This window comes from Monodon monoceros, unplaced genomic scaffold (genome assembly GCF_005190385.1).
Source record: "Monodon monoceros isolate NGI ecotype Baffin Bay Population unplaced genomic scaffold, NGI_Narwhal_1 Super_Scaffold_18, whole genome shotgun sequence".
Taxonomy (NCBI): Eukaryota; Metazoa; Chordata; class Mammalia; order Artiodactyla; family Monodontidae; genus Monodon; species Monodon monoceros.
Window position 1 is genome coordinate 130,413,788 of NW_021703774.1, and position 22,736 is coordinate 130,436,523.

The 22,736-nt window shown below is 39.1% G+C and overlaps 1 protein-coding gene across 1 annotated transcript in view; it reads left to right on the forward strand.

The window, feature by feature from the left end:
• The window catches only part of CUNH1orf87 (chromosome unknown C1orf87 homolog), a 120,964-nt gene that overhangs the window by 81,444 nt on the left and 16,784 nt on the right, over positions 1-22,736 (forward strand). Inside the window, 1 exon segment of the mRNA XM_029226996.1 lies at positions 752-825. Coding sequence (XP_029082829.1) covers positions 752-825 — 74 coding nt within the window.

The following is a 22,736-nucleotide window of genomic DNA, read 5'->3' on the forward strand; positions in this document are numbered from 1 at the left end:
GTGATTCTCACTACCAAACTGTTCCTAAAGTACTTGTAAGTTTTAAATGACTCCCTGATTGTCAAGTGCTCATGCATTCTTCAATGCAATTTCTGCTTGGGGACTTCACTAAATATCTATTTGCACTTAGCACCCATTTCTATCCCCTTCTATGTTCTTTCCTATGTTGTAATACTTCCCACACTTAGGAAGGCTAAAAAGAACATTTCCAAAGCTCCCTTAAAAACTGAGATTCTGGAATTGATTTAAGTTCCATCACTGAAATGCAACTGCATGAGATTTCAAAGGCAGGAAGACTGGGGAGAGGGGCAGGGACATTATAAGTATTTATTATTTTTCTGCAGTAGTAGCAACTCCAATAACCCTGGCAGACATCAGTTTTTCTGGTGGCCAGAATGCCCTATATACTGCCTGATCACCAAACTCATGGCCAAGGGCATCTGAGACATCAGCCAGAATTTCCTGCAGTTCCCTGGACTCTGGGCTACATCTTCTGAGGCCTAACCCTTAGCCCAGCAGCAGACACCAACCTCCATTCTACTAGCCCCTGCAATAATTTTGTGAGTGCCTAATTTCCATTTCTAGTAGAGACACTTAAAGTAGCTTGTGTTTCCTTCACTGCACCCCAAATGATACAGACATCAAAAAACTCCTTTAATATCACTATCTGTATAAGCTTTAAGCTTTATTGCACATTCTTCCAGAGCTTCCCACATTGATCACAGGTATTATGTTTCCTTTTCTTTCACAGATGGCAGAATTTTGTTGAGTTGTTGAACAGAGCTTCATCTTATTTGTCATCTGATTTGCCTCCCAGAGAGTCTGGTTATTTTGTTCCTTGAGAGACCTCCTATTCCCAGAGCTCTAGTTGAGGCTGTGACTTAGCCCCAATGGTTTGTTAGTTGGGTTTCATCTCATTGCTCCCAGAAATGTAAATGGCTTACCAGTGAAGAAAAAATAAGAGTGAAGTTTTCCTTGATGGCTATACTTTAGGTCAGTTGGGTTGTAAAAGGCGTAATTCTCCAAGCTGTATTATAACATGAAGCAGTCTCTAGTGATAGCCCTTTAAGAAGAATGCAGCACATTTATAAAAGAAGTCGATATTCCTTATTAGAATTTCAGTTGTACAGTCCCTTAGATCTGAGAATCCTGTAGCTAGGTACTTATCCTACTAATATCCCACCAAAGAACTCTCCAAGATTTATATATATATGTTTAGTGAACCAACTTTCTGTACACATTTTAAAAGAGACTAGTACAAGCAACTCTATGTCAATAAAATGGACAACCTGGAAGAACTGGACAAATTCTTAGAAAGGTATAACCTTCCAAGACTGAACCAGGAAGAAATAGAAAATATGAACAGACCAATCACAAGTAATGAAATTGAAAATGTGATTAAAAATCTTCCAACAACAAAAGTCCAGGACCAGATAGCTTCACAGGTGAATTCAATCAAACATTTAGAGAAGAGCTAACACCCATCCTTCTCAAACTCTTCCAAAAATTGCAGAGGAAGGAACACTCACAAACTCATTCTACGAGACCACCATCACCGTGATACCAAAACCAGACAAAAAAAGAAAATTAGAGACCAATATCGCTGATGAATATAGATGCAAAATTCCTCAACAGGATTTGAGAAGATGGCGGAAGAGTAAGATGCGGAGATCACTTTCCTCCCCACAGGTACATCAGAAATACATCTACACGTGGAACAACTCCTATAGAACACCCACTGAACGCTGGCAGAAGACCTCAGACCTCCCAAAAGGCAAGAAACTCCCCACGTACCTGGGTAGGGCAAAAGGAAAAAAACATAGAAAAAGAATAGGGACGGGACCTGCACCAGCGAGAGGGAGCTGTGAAGGAGGAAAGGTCTCCACACGCTAGAAGTGCCTTCGCAGGTGGAGACGGCGGGTGGCAGCCACGGAGGAGAGGACAGCAACAGGGGTGCGGAGGGCAAAGCAGAGAGATTCCCGCACAGCGGATCGCTGCCGACCGGCACTCACCAGCCCGAGAGGCTTGTCTGCTCACCCGCCGGGACGGGCGGGGGCTGGGAGCTAAGGCTCAGGCTTCAGTCGGAGCGCAGAGAGAGGACTGGGGTAGGCGGCGTGGACACAGCCTGAAGGGGGCTAGTGCACTACAGCTAGCCGGGAGCGGTTCCGGGAAAAGTCTGCAGCTGCCGAAGAGGCAAGAGACTTTTCCTTGCCTCTTTGTTTCCTGGTGCGCAAGGAGAGGGGATTAAGAGCGCTGCTTAAAGGAGCTCCAGAGATGGGTGCGAGCTGCGGCTAACAGCGCGGACCCCAGAGACGGGCATGAGACGCTAAGGCTGCTGCTGCCGCCACCAAGAAACCTGTGTGCGAGCACAGGTCACTATCCACACCTCCCTTCCGGGGAGCCTGTGCAGCCCGCCCCTGCCAGGGTCCCGGGATCCAGGGACAACTTCCCCGGGAGAACGCACGGCGCGTCTCAGGCTGGTGCAACGTCACGCCGGCCTCTGCCGCCGCAGGCTCGCCCCGCATTCATACCCCTCCCTCCCCCCGGCCTGAGTGAGCCAGAGCCCCCGAATCAGCGGCTCCTTTAACCCCGTCTTGCCTGAGTGAAAAACAGACGCCCTCCAGCGACCTACACGCAGAGGCGGGGCCAAATCCAAAGCTGAACCCAGGGAGCTGTGCGAACAGAGAAAGGGAAATTTCTCCCAGCAGCCTCAGACAGCGGATTAAAGCTCCACAATCAAATTCATGTACCCTGCATCTGTGGAATACTGGAAGAGATAAGAAATCATCCCAAATTGAGAAGGTGGACTTTGGGAGCAAGATAGATTATTTTTTCCCCTTTTCCTCTTTTTCTGAGTGTGTATGTGTATGCTTCTGTGTGAGATTTTGTCTGTATAGCTTTGCTTTCACCATTTATCCTAGGGTTGTGTCCATCCGTTTTTTTTACTTTTTAAAATTTTTTTCTTAATATTTATTTTTTATTTTAATAACTATTTTATTTTATCTTACTTTATTTTATTTTATTCTCTTTCTTTCTTTATCTCTCTCTTTCTTTCTTTCTATTTTTTCTGCCTTTTATTCTGAGCCACGTGGAGGACAGGGTCTTGGTGCTCCAGCCGGGCATCAGGGCTGTTCCACGGAGGTGGGAGAGCCAAGTTCAGGACAGTGGTCCACAAGAGACCTTCCGGCTCCACATAATATCAAATGGCGAATATCTCCCAGAGATCTCCATCTCAATGCCAAGACCCAGCTTCACTCAACGACCAGCAAGCTACAGTGCTGGACACGCTATGCCAAACAACTAGCAAGACAGGAACACAGCCCCATCCATTAGCAGAGAGGCTGCCTAAAATCATAATAAGGCCACAGACACCCCAAAACACACCACCAGACGTGGACCTGCCCACCAGAAAGACAAGATCCAGCCTCATCCACCAGAACACAGGCACTAGTCCCCTCCACCAGGAAACCTACACAACCCACAGAACCAACCTTAGCCACTGGGGACAGAAACCAAAAACAATGGGAACTACGAACCTGCAGCCTGTGAAAAGGATACCCCAAACACAATACAATAAGTAAAATGAAAAGACAGAAAAACACACAGCAGATGAAGGAGCAAGATAAAAACCCAACAGACCTAACAAATGAAGAGGAAAAATGCAGTCTACCTGAAAAAGAGTTCAGAATACTGATAGTAAAGATGATCCAAAATCATGGAAATAGAATAGAGAAAATGCAAGAATCATTTAACAAGAACCTAGAAGAACTAAAAACGAAACAAGCAATGATGAACAACACAATAAATAAAATTAAAAATAGACGGGATCAATAGCAGAATAACTGAGGCAGAAGAATGGATAAGTGACCTAGAAGATAAAATGGTGGAAATAACTACTTCAGAAGAGAATAAAGAAAAAAGAATGAAAAGAATTGAGGACAGTCTAAGAGACCTCTGAGACAACATTCAGTGCACCAGCATACAAATTATAGGGGTCCCAGAAGAATAAGAGTAAAAGAAAGGGACTGAGAAAATATTTGAAGAGATTATAGTTGAAAACATCCCTAATATGGGAAAGGAAATAGTTAATCAAGTCCAGGAAAAACAGAGAGTCCCATACAGGATAAATCCAAGGAGAAACACGCCAAGACACATATTAATCAAACTATCAAAAATTAAATACAAAGAAAAAATATTAAAAGCAGCAAGGGAAAAACAACAAATAACACACAAGGGAATCCCCATAAGGTTAACAGCGGATCTTTCAGCAGAAAGTCTGCAAGCCAGAAGGGAGTGGCAGGACATATTTAAAGTGATAAAGGAGAAAAACCTACAACCAAGATTACTCTACCCAGCAATGATCTCACTCAGATTTGACGGAGAAATTAAAACCTTTACAGACAAGCAAAAGCTGAGAGAGATCAGCACCACCAAACCAGCTTTACAACAAATGCTAAAGGATCTTCTCTAGGCAAGAAACACAAGAGAAGGAAAAGACCTACAATAACAACCCAAAACACTTTAAAAAATGGGAATAGGAACATACATATCGATAATTACCTTAAATGTAAATGGATTAAATGCTCCCACCAACGACACAGACTGGCTGAATGGATACAAAAACAACACACATATATATGCTGTCTACAAGAGACGCACTTCAGACATAGGGACACATACAGACTGAGGTGAGGGGATGGAAAAAGATATTCCATGCAAATGGAAATCAGAAGAAAGCTGGAGTAGCAATTCTCATATCAGACAAAATAGATTTTAAATTAAAGACTGTTACAAGAGACAAAGAAGGACACTACATAACGATCAAGGAATCGATCCAAGAAGAAGATATAACAATTGTAAATATTTATGCATCCATCATAGGAGCACCTCAATACATAAGGCAAATACTAACAGCCTTAAAAGGGGAAATCGACAGTAACACAATCATAGTAAGGGCTTTAACACCCACTTTCACCAATGGACAGATCATCCAAAATGAAAATAAATAAGGAAACACAAGCTTTAAATGATACATTAAACAAGATGTACTTCATGGATATTTATAGGACTTTCCTTCCAAAAACAACAGAATACACGTTTTTCTCAAGTGCTTATGGAACATCCTCTAGGATAGATCCTATCTTCGGTTACAAATCTAGCCTTGGTAAATTTAAGAAAATTGAAATTGTATCAAGTATCTTTTCTGACACCAACGCTATGAGACTAGATATCAATTACAGGAAAAGATCTGTAAAACATACAAACACATGGAGGCTAAACAATACACTACTTAATAACGAAGTGATTACTGAAGAAATCAAAGACAAAATTTAAAAATACCTAGAAACAAATGACAATGGAAACACGATGACCCAAAACTGATGGGATGCAGCAAAAGCAGTTCTAACAGGGAAGTTTATAGCAAAACAATCCTACCTTAAGAAACATGAAACATCTCAAATAAACAACCTAACCTTGCACCTAAAGCAATTAGAGAAAGAAGAACAAAAAACCCAAAGTTAGCAGAAGGAAATAAATCATAAAGATTACATCAGAAATAAATGAAAAAGAAATGAAGAAAATGAGAGCAAAGATCAATAAAACTAAAAGCTGGTTCTTTGAGAAGATAAACAAAATTGGTAAACCATTAGCCAGACTCATGAAGAAAAAAAGGGAGAAGACTTAAATCAATAGAATTAGAAATGAAAAGGAGAAGTAACAACTGACACTGCAGAAATACAAAGGATCATGAGAGATTACTACAAGCAACTCTATGCCAATAAAATGGACAACCTGGAAGAAATGGACAAATTCTTAGATACGCACAACATGCTGAGACTGAACCAAGAAGAAACAGAAAATATGAACACACCGATCGCAAGCACTGAAATTGAAACTGTGATTAAAAATCTTCCAACAAACAAAAGCCCAGGACCACATGGCTTCACAGGCAAATTCTATCAAAATTTAGAGAAGAGCTAACACCTAGCTTTCTCAAACTCTTCCAAAATATAGCAGAGGGAGGAACACTCCCAAACTCATTGTACGAGGCCACCATCACCCTGATACCAAAACCAGACAAGGATGTCACAAAGAAAGAAAACTACAGGCCAATATTACTGATGAACATAGATGCAAAAATCCTCAAGAAAATACTAGCAAACAGAATCCAACAGCACATTAAAAGGATCATACACCATGATCAAGTGGGGTTTATTCCAGGAATGCAAGGATTCTTCAATATATGCAAATCAATCAACGTGATACACCATATTAACAAATTGAAGGAGAAAAACCATATGATCATCTCAATAGATGCAGAGAAAGCTTTTGACAAAATTCAACACCCATTTATGATAAAAACCCTGCAGAAAGTAGGCATAGAGGGAACTTTCCTCAACATAATAAAGGCCATATATGACAAACCCACAGCCAATATCATCCTCAATGGTGAAAAACTGAAAGCATTTCCACTAAGATCAGGAACAAGACAAGGTTGCCCACTCTCACCACTATTATTCAACATAGTTTTGGAAGTTTTAGCCACAGCAAGCAGAGAAGAAAAAGAAATAAAATGAATCGAAATCAGAAAAGAAGAAATAAAGCTGTCACTGTTAGCAGATGACATCATACTATACATAGAGAATCCTAAAGATGCTACCAGAAACATACTTGAACTAATCAATGAATTTGGTAAAGTGGCAGGATACAAAATTAATGCACAGAAATCTCTGGCATTCTTATAAACTAATGATGAAAAATCTGAAAGTGAAATTAAGAAAACACTCCCATTTACCATTGCAACAAAAAGAATAAAATATCTAGGAATAAACCTACCTATGGAGACAAAAGACCTGTATGCAAAAAATTATAAGACACTGATGAAAGAAATTAAAGATGATACAAATAGATGGAGAGATATACCATGTACTTAGATTGGAAGAATCAACACTGTGAAAATCACTCTACTACCCAAAGCAATCTACAGATTTAATGCAATGCCTATCAAACTACCACTGGCATTTTTCACAGAACTAGAACAAAAAAATTTCACAATTTGTATGGAAACACAAAAGACCCCGAATAACCAAAGCAATCTTGAGAATGAAAAATGGAGCTAGAGGAATCAGGCTTCCTGACTTCAGACTATACTACAAAGCTACAATAATCAAGACAATATGGTACTGGCACAAAAACAGAAAGATAGATCAATGGAACAGGATAGAAAGCTCAGAGATAAACCCATGCACATATGGTCACCTTATCTTTGATAAAGGGGGCAAGAATATACAGTGGAGAAAAGACAGCCTCTTCAATAAGTGGTGCTGGGAAAACTGGACAGGTCCATGTAAATGTATGAAATTAGAACACTCCCTAACACCATACATAATAATAAACTCAAAATGGATTAAAAACCTAAATGTAAGGCCAGACACTATCAAACTCTTAGAGGAAAACATAGGTAGAACACTCTATGACATAAATCACAGCAAGATCCTTTTTGACCCACCTCCTAGAGAAATGGAAATAAAAACAAAAATCAACAAATGGGACCTAATGAAACTTCAAAGCTTTTGCTCAGCAAAGGAAACCCTAAACAAGACCAAACACAACCCTCAGAATGGGAGAAAATATTTGCAAATGAAGCAACTGACAAAGAATTAATCTCCAAAATTTACAAGCAGCTCATGCACCTCAATACCAAAGAAACAAACTACCCAATCCGAAAATGGGCAAAAGACCTAAATAGACATTTCTCCAAAGAAGACATACAGATTGCCAACAAACACATGAAAGAAAGCTCAACATCATTAATCATTAGAGAAATGCAAATCAAAACTACAATGAGATATCATCTCACACCGGTCAGAATGGCCATCATCAAAAAATGTAGAAACAATAAATGCTGGAGAGGGTGTGGAGAAAATGTAACCCTCTTGCACTGTTGGTGGGAATGTAAATTGATACAGCCACTATGGAGAACAATATGGAGGTTTCTTAAAAAACTACCAATAGAACTACCATATGACCCAGCAATCCCACTACTGGACATATACCCTGAGAAAACCGTAATTCAAAAAGAGTCATGTACTTGGGGCTTCTCTGTGATGCAGTGGCTGAGAGTCTGCCTGCTGATGCAGGGGACATGGGTTCATGCCCCCGTCCAGGAGGATCCCACATCCCATGGAGCGGCTGGGCCTGTGAGCCATGGCTTCTGAGCCTGCGTGTCTGGAGCCTGTGTTCCACAACAGGAGAAGCCACAACAGTGAGAGGCCCGCATACCACAAAAAAAAAAGAGTCATGTACCAAAATGTTCATTGCAGCTCTATGTACAATAGCCAGGATATGGAAGCAACCTAAGTGTCCATAAACAGATGATTGGATAAAGAGGATGTGGCACATATATACAATGGAATATCACTCAGTCATAAAAAGAAACAAAATTGAGTTATTTGTAGTGAGGTGGATGGACCTACAGTCTGTCATACAGAGTGAAGTAAGTCAGAAAGAGAAAAAGAAATACCGTATGCTAACACATATATATGGAATCTAAGAAAAAAATAAAAATAAAGGTCATGAAGAACCTAGGGGTAAGACGGGAATAAAGACACAGACCTACGAGTGCATGGACTTGAGGATATGGGGAGGGGGAAGGGTAAGCTGTAAGAAAATGAGAGAGTGGCATGGACATATATACACTACCAAACGTAAAATAGATAGCTAGTGGGAAGTAGCCGAATAGCACAGGGAGATCAGCTAGGTGGTTTTTGACCACCTAGAGGGGTGGGATAAGGAGTGTGGGAGGGAGGGAGACACAAGAGGGAAGAGATATGGGAACATATGTATATGTATAACTGATTCACTTTGTTATAAAGCAGAAACTAACACACCATTGTAATGCAATTATACTCCAATAAAGATGTTAAAAAAAGAAATCCTCAACAAAATACTAGCAAACAGAATCCAATGACACATTAAAAGGATCATACACCATGATCAAGTGGGATGTATCCCAGGGATGCAAGGATTATTCAATATATGCAAATCATTCAATGTGACACACCATATTAACAAATTGAAGGATAAAAAGCATATGATCATCTCAATAGATGCAGAAAAAGCTTTTGACAAACTTCAAAACCATTTATGATAAAAACTGTCCAGAAAGTAGGCATTGAGAGAACCTACCTAAACATAATAAAGGCCATATACAACAAATCTAGAGCAAATATCATTCTCAATGGTGAAAAACTGAAAGCATTTTCTCTAAGATAAGGAACAAGACAGAGATGTCCACTCTTGCCACTATTATTCAACATAGTTTTGGAAGTCCTAGCCATGGCAATCAGAGAAGAAAAAGAAATAAAAGGAATCCAAATTGGAAAAGAAGAAGTAGAATGGCCACTGTTTGCAGATGACATGATACTATAAATAGAAAATCGTAAAGATGCCACCAGAAGACTACTAGAGCTAATCAATGAATTTGGTAAAGCTGCAGGATACAAAATTAATGGACAGAAATCTCTTGTATTCCTATACACTAACAATGAAAGATCAGAAAGTGGAATTAAGGAAAGATCCCCTTCTCCACTGCAATAAAAAGAATAAAATACCTAGGAACAAACCTACCTAAGGAGGTAAAAGAACTGTACTCAGAAAACTATAGGAGGCTGATGAAAGAAATCAAAGATGACACAAACAGATGGAGAGATATACCATGTTCTTGGATTGAAGAATCAATATTGTGAAAATGACTATGCTACCCAAAGTAATCTACAGATTCAATACAACCTCTATCAAATTACCAATGGAATTTTTTATAGAACTAGGACAAAAAAATCTTAAAATTTCTATGGAGATAAAAAAGACCATGAAAAGCCAGAGCAATCTTGGGGAAGAAAAATGGAGCTAGAGCGATCAGACTCCCTGACTTCAGACTATACTACAAAGCTACAGTAATCAAGACAATATGGTACTCACACGAAAACTGAAATACAGATCAATGCAACAGGATAGAAAGCCCAAAGATAAACTCATGCACCTATGGTCAACTAATGTATGACAAAGGAGGCAAGGATATACAATGGAGAAAAGACAGTCTCTTCAATAAGTGGTGCTTGGAAAACTGGACAGCTACATGTAAAAGAATGAAATTAGAACACTCCCTAGAACTATACACAAAAATAAACTCAAAATGGATTAAAGACCTAAATGTAAGACCAGACACTATAAAACTCTTAGAGGAAAACATAGGAAGAACACTCCTTGACATAAATCACAGCAAGATCCTTTTTGACCCACCTCCTAGAGAAATGAAGATTAAAAAAATAAACAAATGGGACCTAATGAAACTTAAAATTTTAATTATTAGAGAAATGAAAATCAAAACTACAACGAGGTATCACCTCACACCAGTTAGAATGAGCATCATCAGGAAATCTACAAACAACCAATGCTGGAGAGGGTGTGGAGAAAAGGGAGACCTCTTGCACTGTTGGTGGGAATGTAAGTTGATACAGCAGTGTGGAGAACCGTATGGGGGGTCCTTAAAAAACTAAAAATAGAATTACCATATCACCCAACAATCCCACTACTGGGCATATACCAAGAGAAAAATGTAATTCAAAAAGGCACATGCACCCCAATGTTCATTGCAGCACTATTTACAATAGCCAGGTAATGGAATCAACCTAAATGTCCATTGACAGATGAATGGATAAAGAAGAAGTGGTACATATATACAATGGAATATTAACCATAAAAAGGAATGAAATTGGGTCATATGTAGAGACGTGGATGGACCTAGAGACTGTCATACAGAGTGAAGTAAGTCAGGAAGAGAAAAACAAATACTGTATATTAACGCATATATGTGGAATCTAGAAAAATTGTACAGATGAACCAGTTTTCAAGGCAGAAATAGAGACACAGATGTAAAGAACAAGGACACCAAGGTGGGAAAGTGGGGTGGGGGTGTTGAATTGGGAGATTGGATTATATACACTAATATGTATAAAATAGATAACTGATAAGAACCTAAAAGAAAAAAACAAGATGGAAACAATTAAAGGATCCTTCAGGCACCATTTAATTAAATAACAGTATATCCAATTGATAAAACTATGCAGCTGTAAAATAACATGGCTGATCTGATACAGGAAGATTTCCAAGACATATTATTAAGTGAAATGATAAAGACGAATTGGGCAAAATATTTAGCAATTAGCAAGTGTTATATATGACAAGTGAAAAAATATGCATTCATATTAATCTGTTGTTGCAATTCTCTATTGACTACATCCATCAACTGTTTGGTGATTACACTTTAGATCAAGATACAAGGTACTGAGAATTTGGGGGGAAGCATAGTATATCAGTTTACATTCCAGTGGTAAAACCAGATATCTCACTAGGTATTTCAAACAGAGGGACTTTATAGCAGGGGATTGAGAGATTGGTTATTACCAATATTATTGATAGAAGACTGAAATAGCAAAAAGAGGATTGTGAGTGTATTCATTTCCCTAGGGCATTTGTCATTAACAAACTACCACAAACTGGGTGGCTTAAAATAACAGAAATATCTTTTCTCGTGGTTCTGAGACTAGAAGTCTGAAATCAAGATATCAGGAGGGCCATGCTACCTCTCAAGGCTCTAGGAAAGAGTCTTTCCTCGCCTCTCCCAGCTTCTGGTGGCCCCAAGACTTCCTTGGCTGATGGCTGCATAACTGCAATCTCTGTCTCTGTCTTCACATGGCCTTCTTTCCTCTCTGCCTCTTTTTTGTCTCTGCATCTAATCCCCCTCTCTTTCTCTGTACAAATACACTACTGTTCATTCAACTTCAGGCCCACCCAAATCCATAATGACATCACCTTAACCTGATTACATATAGAAGACGTTTACAAACAAGGTCATATTAACAGATTTCAGTGGTACCTACGTTAGGGGACACAATCCAACCCATGACCATGAGGTAACCCAGAGATTAGTAACTGTAGGAAGCAGCTGCCATCCTTAGGGCTGAGGAAACATAGAAAAAGACATGCTATCAGCAGAGTCTAGAATCTCATAGGTGATTATGAGTCTGACAAACAAAAAGTTTAGGCAATATTACGCTTTATAGAGTAACAGGAGCATCGTGGTACTGTTGTCGCACAGTTGTGATAGCCTGTTGCTTACTGAGAAACTTAATGTTTTGATCTCTTCCCATTTCAGTATTGCTGGAGCTATGATTATTAAATGCTGTTAGGCACTGAGTCGGCCATTTTGTTTGCATGTTCTCTAGCCCCACATGTAAGTGTCATGAAAGGAAAGAAGTGGCGTTATAAGAAAATAAAGACAACTACTCATTTACAGTGTGTAGAATTGTAAATTTTCTCATTCCAATTTTCACTCAAAGATTATATCATAACCTGACTAGAATGACTCATTTTATATATACTGCCTCATATTATAAAACTTTTCACATTTGGAATCACAAAAATCCTGTGAACTTGTTTTTACTGTATGTATGATTATCACATAAAAACTTAATATCGGTAAGTTAGACTTAGGACTAGAATGGACCTGTTGGCAAGATCAACTAGAAGACTAGACAAAATACAAAATACCATATGATCATCTCAATAGATGCAGAAAAAGCTTTTGACAAAATTCAACACTGATTTTTGATAAAAACTCTCCAGAAAGGGGACATAGAGGGAACCTACCTCAACATAATAAAGCCCATATATGACAAACCCACAGCAAACATCATTCTCAATGGTGAAAAACTGAAAAAGTATTTCCTCTAAGATCAGGAACAAAACAAAGATGTCCAGTCTCACCACTATTATTCAACATAGTTTTGGAAGTCCTAGCCATGGCAATCAGATAAGAAAAAGAAATAAAAGGAATCCAAATTGGAAAAGAAGAAGTAAAACTGTCACTGTTTGTAGATGACATGATACTATACATAGAAACTCCTAAGGATGCTACAGGAAAACTACTAGAGCTCATTAATAAAATTTGGTAAAGTTGCAGGATACAAAATTTATACACAGAAATCTCTTGCATTCGTATACACTAATGACAGAAGATCAGAAAGAGAAATTAAGGAAACAATCCCATTCACCATTGCAACAAAAAGAATAAAATACCTAGGAATCAACCTACCTTGGGAGGCAAAACACCTGTACTCAGAAAACTATCAGATAAGTTTTGATAAGATACTGATGAAAGAAATCAAAGACAACACAAACAGATGGAAAGATATACCATGTTCTCGGATTGGAAGAATCAACATTGTGAAAATGACTCTACTACCCAAAGCAATCTATAGATTCAATGCAATCCCTATCAAATTACCAATGGCATTTTTCACAGAATTAGAACAAAAACTTTTACAACTTATATGGAACGAAAAATCTCGAATAGCAAAAGCAATCTTAACAAAGAAAAATGGAGCTGTAGGAATCAAGCTCCCTGACTTCAGGCTATACTACAAAGCTACAGTCATCAGAACAGTATGGTACTGGCACAAAAACAGAAATACATATCAATGGAACAGGACACAAAACCCAGAGATAAACCCATACAGCTTTGGTCACCTAATCTGTGACAAAGGAGGCAAGAATATACAATGGAGGAAAGACAGTCTCTTCAATAAGTGTTGCTGGGAAAACTGGACAGCTACATGTAAAAGAATAAAATTAGAACACTCCCTAACACTATACACAAAAATAAACTCAAGAGGAGCTTCAAGATGGCAGAAGAGTAAGATGTGGAGATCACATTCCTCCCCACAAATACATCAGAAATACATCTACATGTGGAACAACCCCTACAGAACACCTACTGAACACTGGCAGAAGACCTCAGACCTCCCAAAAGGGAAGAAACTCCCCATGTACCTGGGTAGGGCAAAAGAAAAAAGAAAAAAACAGAGACAGAAGAATAGGGATGGGATGGGACCTGCACCAGTGAGAGGGAGCTGTGAAGGAGGAAAGGTTTCCACACACTAGGAAGCCCCTTCACGGGCAAAGACTGCGGGTGGTGGAGGGGGAAGCTTCTGAGCCACGGAGCAGAGCACAGCAACAGGGATGCAGAGGACAAAGCAGAGAGATTCCCGCACAGAGGATCAGTACTGACCAGCAGCCACCAGACTGTGAGGCTTGTCTGCTCACCTGCCAGGACGGGTGGGAGCTGGAAGCTGAGGCTCCAGCTTCAGTAGGATCCCGGGAGAGGACTGGGGTTGGCTGTGTGAACACAGGCTGAAGGGGGCTAATTCGCCACAGCTAGCCGGGAGGGAGTCCGGGAAAAATTCTGGAACTGCCGAAGAGGCAAGACACTTTTTCTTGCCTCTTTGTTTTCTGGTGCACGAGGAGAGGTGATTAAGAGTGCCACTTAAAGGAGCTCCAGAGACGGGCGCGAGCTGTGGCTAACAGCGCGGACCCCAGAGATGGGCATGAGATGCTAAGGCTGTTGCTGTGGCCACCAAGAAGCCTATGTGCAAGCACAGGTCACTATCCACACTTACCCTCCCAGGAGCCTGTGCAGCCCGCCACCGTCAGCGTCCCATGATCCAGGGACAACTTCCCCGGGAGAATGCACGGCATGCCTCAAGTTGTTGCAATGCCATGCCAGCCTCTGCCGCCACAGGCTTACCCCGCATCCATACCCCTCCCTCCCCCCGCCCTGAGTGAGCCAGAGCCCCCGAATCAGCTGCTCCTTTAAACCTGTCCTCTCTGAGCGAAGAACAGACACCCTCAGATGACCTACATGCAGAGGCAGGGCCAAATCCAAAGCTGAACCCTGGGAGCTGTGCAAAGAAAGAAGAGAAAGGGAAATCTCTCCCAGCAGCCTCAGGAGCAGCAGATTAACTCTCCACAATCAACTTGATGTACCTTGTATCTGTGGAATACCTGAATAGATAGCGAATCATCCCAAATTGAGGAGGTGGACTTTGGGAGCAACAATATATTTTTTTCCCCTTTTTCTCTTTTTTTGAGTGTGCATGTGTATGCTTCTCTGTGTGATTTTATCTGTATAGCTTTGCTTTTACCATTTATCCTAGGGTTCTGTCTGTCCTTTTTATTTTCCCTTTTCTTTTTTTCTTTAGTATAGTTTTTAGTGCATGTTATCATTGGTGGATTTGTTTTTTGGTTTGGTTGCTCTCTTCTTTCTTTCTTTCTTTTTTTTATTACTTTTAATTTTTTTAATAATTAATTTTTATTTTAAAAACTTTATTTTATTTTATCTTTTCCTTTCTTTCTTTCTTTTTTACTCCCTTTTATTCTGAGCTGTGTGGATGACAGGCTCTTGGTGCTCCAGCCAGGGGTCAGGGCTGTGCCTCTGAGGTGGGAGAGCCAAGTTCAGGACATTGGTCCATTAGAGATCTCCCAGCTCCTTGTAATATCAAACGGCAAATATCTCCCAGAGATCTCCATCTCAATGCCAAGACCCAGCTCCATTCAAGAAACAACAAGCTACAGTGCAGGACACCCTATGCCAAACAACTAGCAAGACAGGAACACAACCTCACTCAACAACAGAGAGGCTGTCTAAAATCATAATAAGGTCACAGATACCCTGAAACACATCACCAGACGTGGACCCTCCCACAAGAAAGAGAAGATCCAGCCTCACTCACCAGAACACAGGCACTAGTCCCCTCCACCAGGAAACCTACACAACCCAATGAACCAACCTTAGCCACTGGGGACAGACACCAGAAACAACAGGAACTACGAACCTGCAGCCTGTGAAAAGGAGACCTCAAACACAGTAAGTTAAGCAAAAGGAGAAGACAGAGAAACACACAGCAGATGAAGGAGCAAGGTAAAATCCCACCAGACCTAATAAATGAAGAGGAAATAGGCAGTCTACCTGAAAAAGAATTCAGAATAATGATAGTAAAGATGATCCAAAATCTTAGAAATAGTATGCAAAAAATACAAGAGATGTTTAACAAGGACCTAGAAGAACTAAAGAGCAAACAAACAATGATGAACAACACAATAAATGAAATTAAAAATTCTCTAGAAGGGATCAATAGCAGAATAACTGAGACAAAAGAATGGATAAGTGACCTGGAAGATAAAATGGTGGAAATAACTACTGCAGAGAAGAATAAGAAAAAAGAATGAAAAGAATTGAGGACAGTCTCAAAGACATCTGGGACAACATTAAACGCACCAGCATTCGAATTATAGGGGTCCCAGAAGGAAAAGAGAAAAAGAAAGAGACTGAGAAAATATTTGAAGAGATTATAGTTGAAAACTTCCCTAATATGGGAGAGGAAATAGTTAATCAAGTCCAGGAAAAACAGAGCGTCCCATATAGGACAAATCCAAGAAGAAGCATGCCAAGACACATATTAAACTATCAAAAATTAAATACAAAGAAAAAATATTAAAAGCAGCAAGGGAAAAACAACAAATAACATACAAGGGAATCCCCATAAGGTTAACAGCTGATCTTTCAGCAGAAAGTCTGCAAGCCAGAAAGGAGTGGCAGGACATATTTGAAGTGATGAAAGGGAAAAACCTACAACCAACATTACCCTACACAGCAAGGATCCCATTCAGATTTGATGGAGAATTTAATACCTTTACAGACAAGCAAAAGCTAACAGAATTCAGCACCACCAAATCAGCTTTACAACAAATGCTAAAGGAACTTTTCTAGGCAAGAAACACAAGACAAGGAAAAGACCTACAATAACAAACCCAAAACAATTAAGAAAATGGTAATAGGAACATATATATCGATAATTAGCTTAATTATAAACGGATTAAATGCTCCAACCAAAATACATAGACTGGCTGAATGGATACAATAACAAGAACCATATATATGCTGTCTATAAGAGACCCACTTCAGACCTAGAGACACAAACAGGCTGCAAGTGAGGGAATGGAAAAACATATTCCATGCAAATGGAAATCAAAAGAAAGCTAGAGTATCAATTCTCATAGCAGACAAAATAGACTTTAAAACAAAGACTATTACAAGAGACAATAATGATCAAGGGATCAATCCAAGAAGAAGATATAAAATTGTAAATATTTATGCACCCAACATAGGAGCACCACAATACATACGGCAAATACTAACAGCCATAAAAGGGGAAATTGACAGAAACACAATCATAGTAGGGGACTTTAACACCCCACTTTCACCAATGGACAGATCATCCAAAATGACAATAAATAAGGAAAAACAAGCTTTAAATAATACATTAAACAAGAATGACTTAATTGATATTTATAGGACATTCCATACAAAAAACAACATTCCATGCAAAAACAACAACTTTCTTCTCAAGTGCTCATGGAACATTCTCCAAGATAGATCATATCTTGGGTCACAAATTAAGCCTTGGTAAATATAAGAAAATTGAAATCGTATCAAGTATCTTCTCTGACCACAATGCTATGAGACTAGATATCAATTACAGGAAAAGGTCTCTAAAAAGTACAAACACATGGAGGCTAAACAACACACTACTTAATAACCCAGAGATCACTGAAGAAATCAAAGAGGAAATCAAAAATTACCTAGAAACAAATAACAATGAACACACGATGACCCAAAACCTATGGGAAGCAGCAAAAGCAGTTCTAAGAGGGAAGTTTATAGCAATAAAATCCTACCTTAAGAAACAAGAAACATACAAAATAAACAACATAACCTTACACCTAAATCAATTAGAGAAAGAAAAAAAAAAAAAACCCAAAGTTACCAGAAGGAAAGAAATCATAAAGATCAGATCAGAAATAAATGAAACAGAAATGGAGGAAACAATAGCAAAGATCAAGAAACCTAAAAGCTGGTTCTTTGAGAAGATAAAAAATATTGATAAACCATTAGCCAGACTCATCAAGAAATAAAGGGAGAAGACTCAAATCAATAGAATTAGAAATGAAAAAGGAGAAGTAACAACTGACACTGCAGAAATACAAAGGATCATAAGAGATTACTACAAGCAACTATATGCCAATAAAATGGACAACCTGGAAGAAATGGACAAATACTTAGAAATGCACAACCTTCCGAGACTGAACCAGGAAGAAACAGAAAATATGAATAGGCCAATCACAAGTACTGAAATTGAAACTGTGATTAAAAATCTTCCAACAAACAAAAACGCAGGACCAGATGGCTTCACAGGCGAATTCTATCAAACATTTAGAGAAGAGCTAACACCTATTCTTCTCAAACTCTTCCAAAATGTAGCAGAGGGAGGAACAGTCCCAAACTCGTTCTAAAAGGCCACCATCACCCTGATACCAAAACCAGACAAGGATGTCACAAAGAAAGAAAACTACAGGCCAATATCACTGATGAACATAAATGCAAAAATCCTCAATGAAATACTAGCAAACAAAATCCAACAGCACATTAAAAGGATCATACACCATGATCAAATGGGGTTTAACCCAGGAATGCAAGGATTCTTCAACATACGCAAATCAATCAATGTGATACACCATATTAACAAATTGAAGGAGAAAACCCATATGATCATCTCAGTAGATGCAGGGAAAGCCTTTGACAAAATTCAACACCCATTTATGATAAAAACCCTCCAGAAAGTAGGCATAGAGGGAACTTTCCTCAACATATTAAAGGCCATATGTGACAAACCCACAGCCAACATCGTCCTCAATGGTGAAAAACTGTAACCAATTCCACTAAGAACAAGAACAAGACAAGGTTGCCCACTCTCACCACTATTATTCAACATAGTTTTGGAAGTTTTAGCCACAGCAATCAGAGAAGAAAAAAAATTAAAAGAATCAAAATCAGAAAAGAAGAAATAAAGCTGTCACTGTTAGCAGATGACATCATACTATACATAGAATATCCTAAGGATGCTACCAGAAAAGTACTAGAGCTAATCAATGAATTTGGTAAAGTAGCAGGATACAAAATTAATGCACAGAAATCTCTTGCATTCCTATACACTAACGATGAAAATTCTCAAAGAGAAATTAAGGAAACACTCCCATTTACCATTGCAACAAAGAAGAATAAAATACCTAGGAATAAACCTACCTAAGGAGACAAAAGACCGGTAAGCAGAAAACTATAAGACACTGATGAAAGAAATTAAAGATGATACAAACAGATGGAGAGATATACCATGTTCTTGGATTGGAAGAATCAACATTGTGAAAATGACTATACTACCGAAAGCAATCTACAGATTCAGTGTAATCCCTATCAAACTACCACTGGCCTTTTTCACAGAACTAGAAAAATATTTTTCACAATTTGTATGGAAACTAAAAGACCCCAAATAGCCAAAGCAATTGGAGAATGAAAAACGGAGCAGGAGGAATCAGGCTCCCTGACTTCAGACTATACTACAAAGCTAAAGTAATCAAGACAGTATGGTACTGGCACACAAACAGAAATATAGGTCAATGGAACAGGATAGAAAGCCCAGTCATAAACCCATGTACATATGGTCACCTTATCTTTGATAAAGGAGACAAGAATATACAGTGGAGAAAAGACAGCCTCTTCAATAAGGGGTGCTGGGAAAACTGGACAGCTACATGTATAAGAATGAAATTAGAACACTCCCTAACACCATACACAAAAATAAACTCAAAATGGATTAAAGACATAAATGTAAGGCCAGACACTATCAAACTCTTAGAGGAAAACATAGGCAGAACACTCTATTATGACCTAAATCATGGCAAGATCCTTTTTGACCCACCTCCTAGAGAAATGGAAATAAAAACAAAAATTAAAAAATGGGACCTAATGAAACTTCAAAGCTTTTGCTCAGCAAAGGAAACCCTAAACAAGACCAAAAGACAACCCTCAGAATGGGAGAAAATATTTGCAAATGAAGCAACTGACAAAGGATTAATCTCCAAAATTTATAAGCAGCTCATGCAGCTCAATATCAAATAAACAAAAAACCCAATCCAAAAATGGGCAGAATACCTAAATAGACATTTCTCCAAAGAAGATATACAGATTGCCAACAAGCACATGATAGGATGCTCAACATCACTAATCATTAGAGAAATGCAAATCAAAACCACAGTGAGATATCATCTCACACCACTCAGAATGGACAGCATCAAAAAATGTACAAAAATTAAATGCTGGAGAGGGTGTGGAGAAAAGGGAACCCTCTTGCATTGTTGTTGGGAATGTAAATTGATACAGCCACTATGGAGAACTGTATGGAGCGTCCTTAAAAAACTAAAAATAGAACTACCATATGACCCAGCAATCCCACTACTGGGCATATACCCTGAGAAAACCATATTTCAAAAAGAGTCATGTATCACAATGTTCATTGCAGGTCTATTTACAATAGCCAGGACATGGAAGCAACTTAAGTGTCCATTGACAGGTGAATGGATAAAGAAGATGTGGCACATATATACAATGGAATATTACTCAGCAATAAAAAGAAATGAAATTGAGTTATTTGTAGTGAGGTGGATGGACCTAGAGTCTGTCATACAGAGTGAAGTAAGTCAGAAGGAGAAAAAAAATACTGTATGCTAACACATATATATGGAATCTAAAAAAAAAAAAAATGGTCATGAAGAACCTGGGTGCAAGATGGGAATAAAGATGCAGACCTACTAGAGAATGGACTTGAGGACACGGGGAGGGGGAAGGGTAAGCTGGGACAAAGTGAGAGAGTGGCATGGACATATATACATTACCAAATGTAAAATAGATAGCTGGTGGGAAGCAGCTGCATAGCACAGGGAGATTGGCTCAGTGCTTTGTGACCACCTAGAGGGGTGGGATAGAGACAGTGGGAGGGAGGGAGACGCAAGAGGGAAGAGATATGGGGATATATGTATATGTATAACTGATTCACTTTGTTATAAAGCAGAAACTAACACACCATTCTAAAGCAATTATACTCCAATAAAGATGTTAAAGTAAATAAATAAATAAATAAAATAAACTCAAAATTAATTAAAGACCTAAATATAAGGCCAGACAGTATAAAACTTTTAGAGGAAAACAAAGGCAGAACACTCTTTGACATAAATCACAAGATGTTTTTTGCCCCATCTCCTAGAGTCATGAAAATAAAAACAAAAATAAACAAATAGGATCTAAGTAAACTTAAAAGCTTTTGCACAGCAAGGAAACCATAAACAGCATGAAAAGACAACCCTCAGAATGGGAGAAAATAATTTGCAAACAAAGCAACCAACAAGGGATCCATGTCCAAAATATACAAACAGCTCATGCAGCTCAATATCAGAATAAATAAATCAAATAACAATCAAAAAATGAGCAGAACATCTATATTGACACTTCTCCAAAGAAGATGTATGGGTGACCAAAAAGCACATGAAAAGATGCTCAATGTCACTAATTATTAGAGAAATGCAAATCAAAATTACAGTGAGGTATCATCTCACACCAGTCAGAATGGCCATCATCAAAAAATCTACAAAAAATAAATGCTGGAGAGGGTGTGGAGAAAAGGGAATGCTCTTACAGTGTTGGTGGGAATGTAAATTGATGCAGTCACTATGGAGAACAGTATGGAGGTTCCTTAAAAAACTAAAAAGAGAATTAACATATGGCCCAGCAATCCCACTACTGGATATACCCCCAGAAAACCATAATTCAAAAGGATACATGTGGGAGTTCCCTGGTGCACAGTGGTTAAGAATCTGCCTGCCAGTGCAGGGGACACAGGTTTGAGCCCTGGTCCAGGAAAATCCCACATTTCACGGAGCAACTAAGCCCACGAGCCACAACTACTGAGCCCACGTGCCACAACTATTGAAGCCTGCACACCTAGAGCCCATGCTCCACGACAAGAGAAGACACCACAATGAGAAACCCACACACCGCAACAAAGAGTAGCCCCCTCTCACTGCAACTAGAGCAAGCCTGCATGCAGCAATGAAGACAAATGCAGCCAAAAATAAATAAATAAATACATTTTTAAAAAGATACATGCACCCCAATGTTCATTGCAACACTATTTACAATAGCCAGGACATGGAAGCAACCTAAATGTCTATCAACAGAGGAATGGATAAAGAAGATGTGGTACGTATACACAATGAAATATTACTCAGCCATAAAAAAGAGCAAAATAATGCCATTTTCAGCAACATGGTTGGACGTAGAGATTGTCATACTGAGTGAAGTAAGTCAGACATAGAAGGACAAATATCATATGATACTGCTTATATGTGGGATCTAAAAAAGGGGTACAAATGAATTTATTTACAAAACAGAAGTAGAGTCATAAATGTGGAAAACAAACTTATGGGGACTTCCCTGGTGGCACAGTGGTTAAGAATCTGCCTGCCAATGGAGGGAACATGGGTTCAATCCCTGGTCCAGGAAGATCCCACATGCTGCAGAGCAACTAAGCCCATGTGCCTCAACTACTGATCCTGTGCTCTAGAGCCTGTGAGCCACAACTACTGAGCCTGTGCATCACAACTACTGAAGCTTGCATGCCCTAGAGCCCACATGCCACAACTACTGAGCCCATGTGCTGCAAGTACTGAAGCCTGTGCACCTAGAGCCCTGTGCTCCACAACAAGAGAAGCCATCACAATGAGAAAGTCACACACCACAATGAAGAGTAGCCCCCGCTTACCCCAACTAGAGAAAGCCCATGTGCAGCAATGAAGACCCAAGGCAGCCAAAAAAAGAAAGAAAGAAAGAAAGAAAGAAAGAAAGAAAGAAAGAAAGAAAGAAAGAAAGAAAGAAAGAAAGAAAGAAA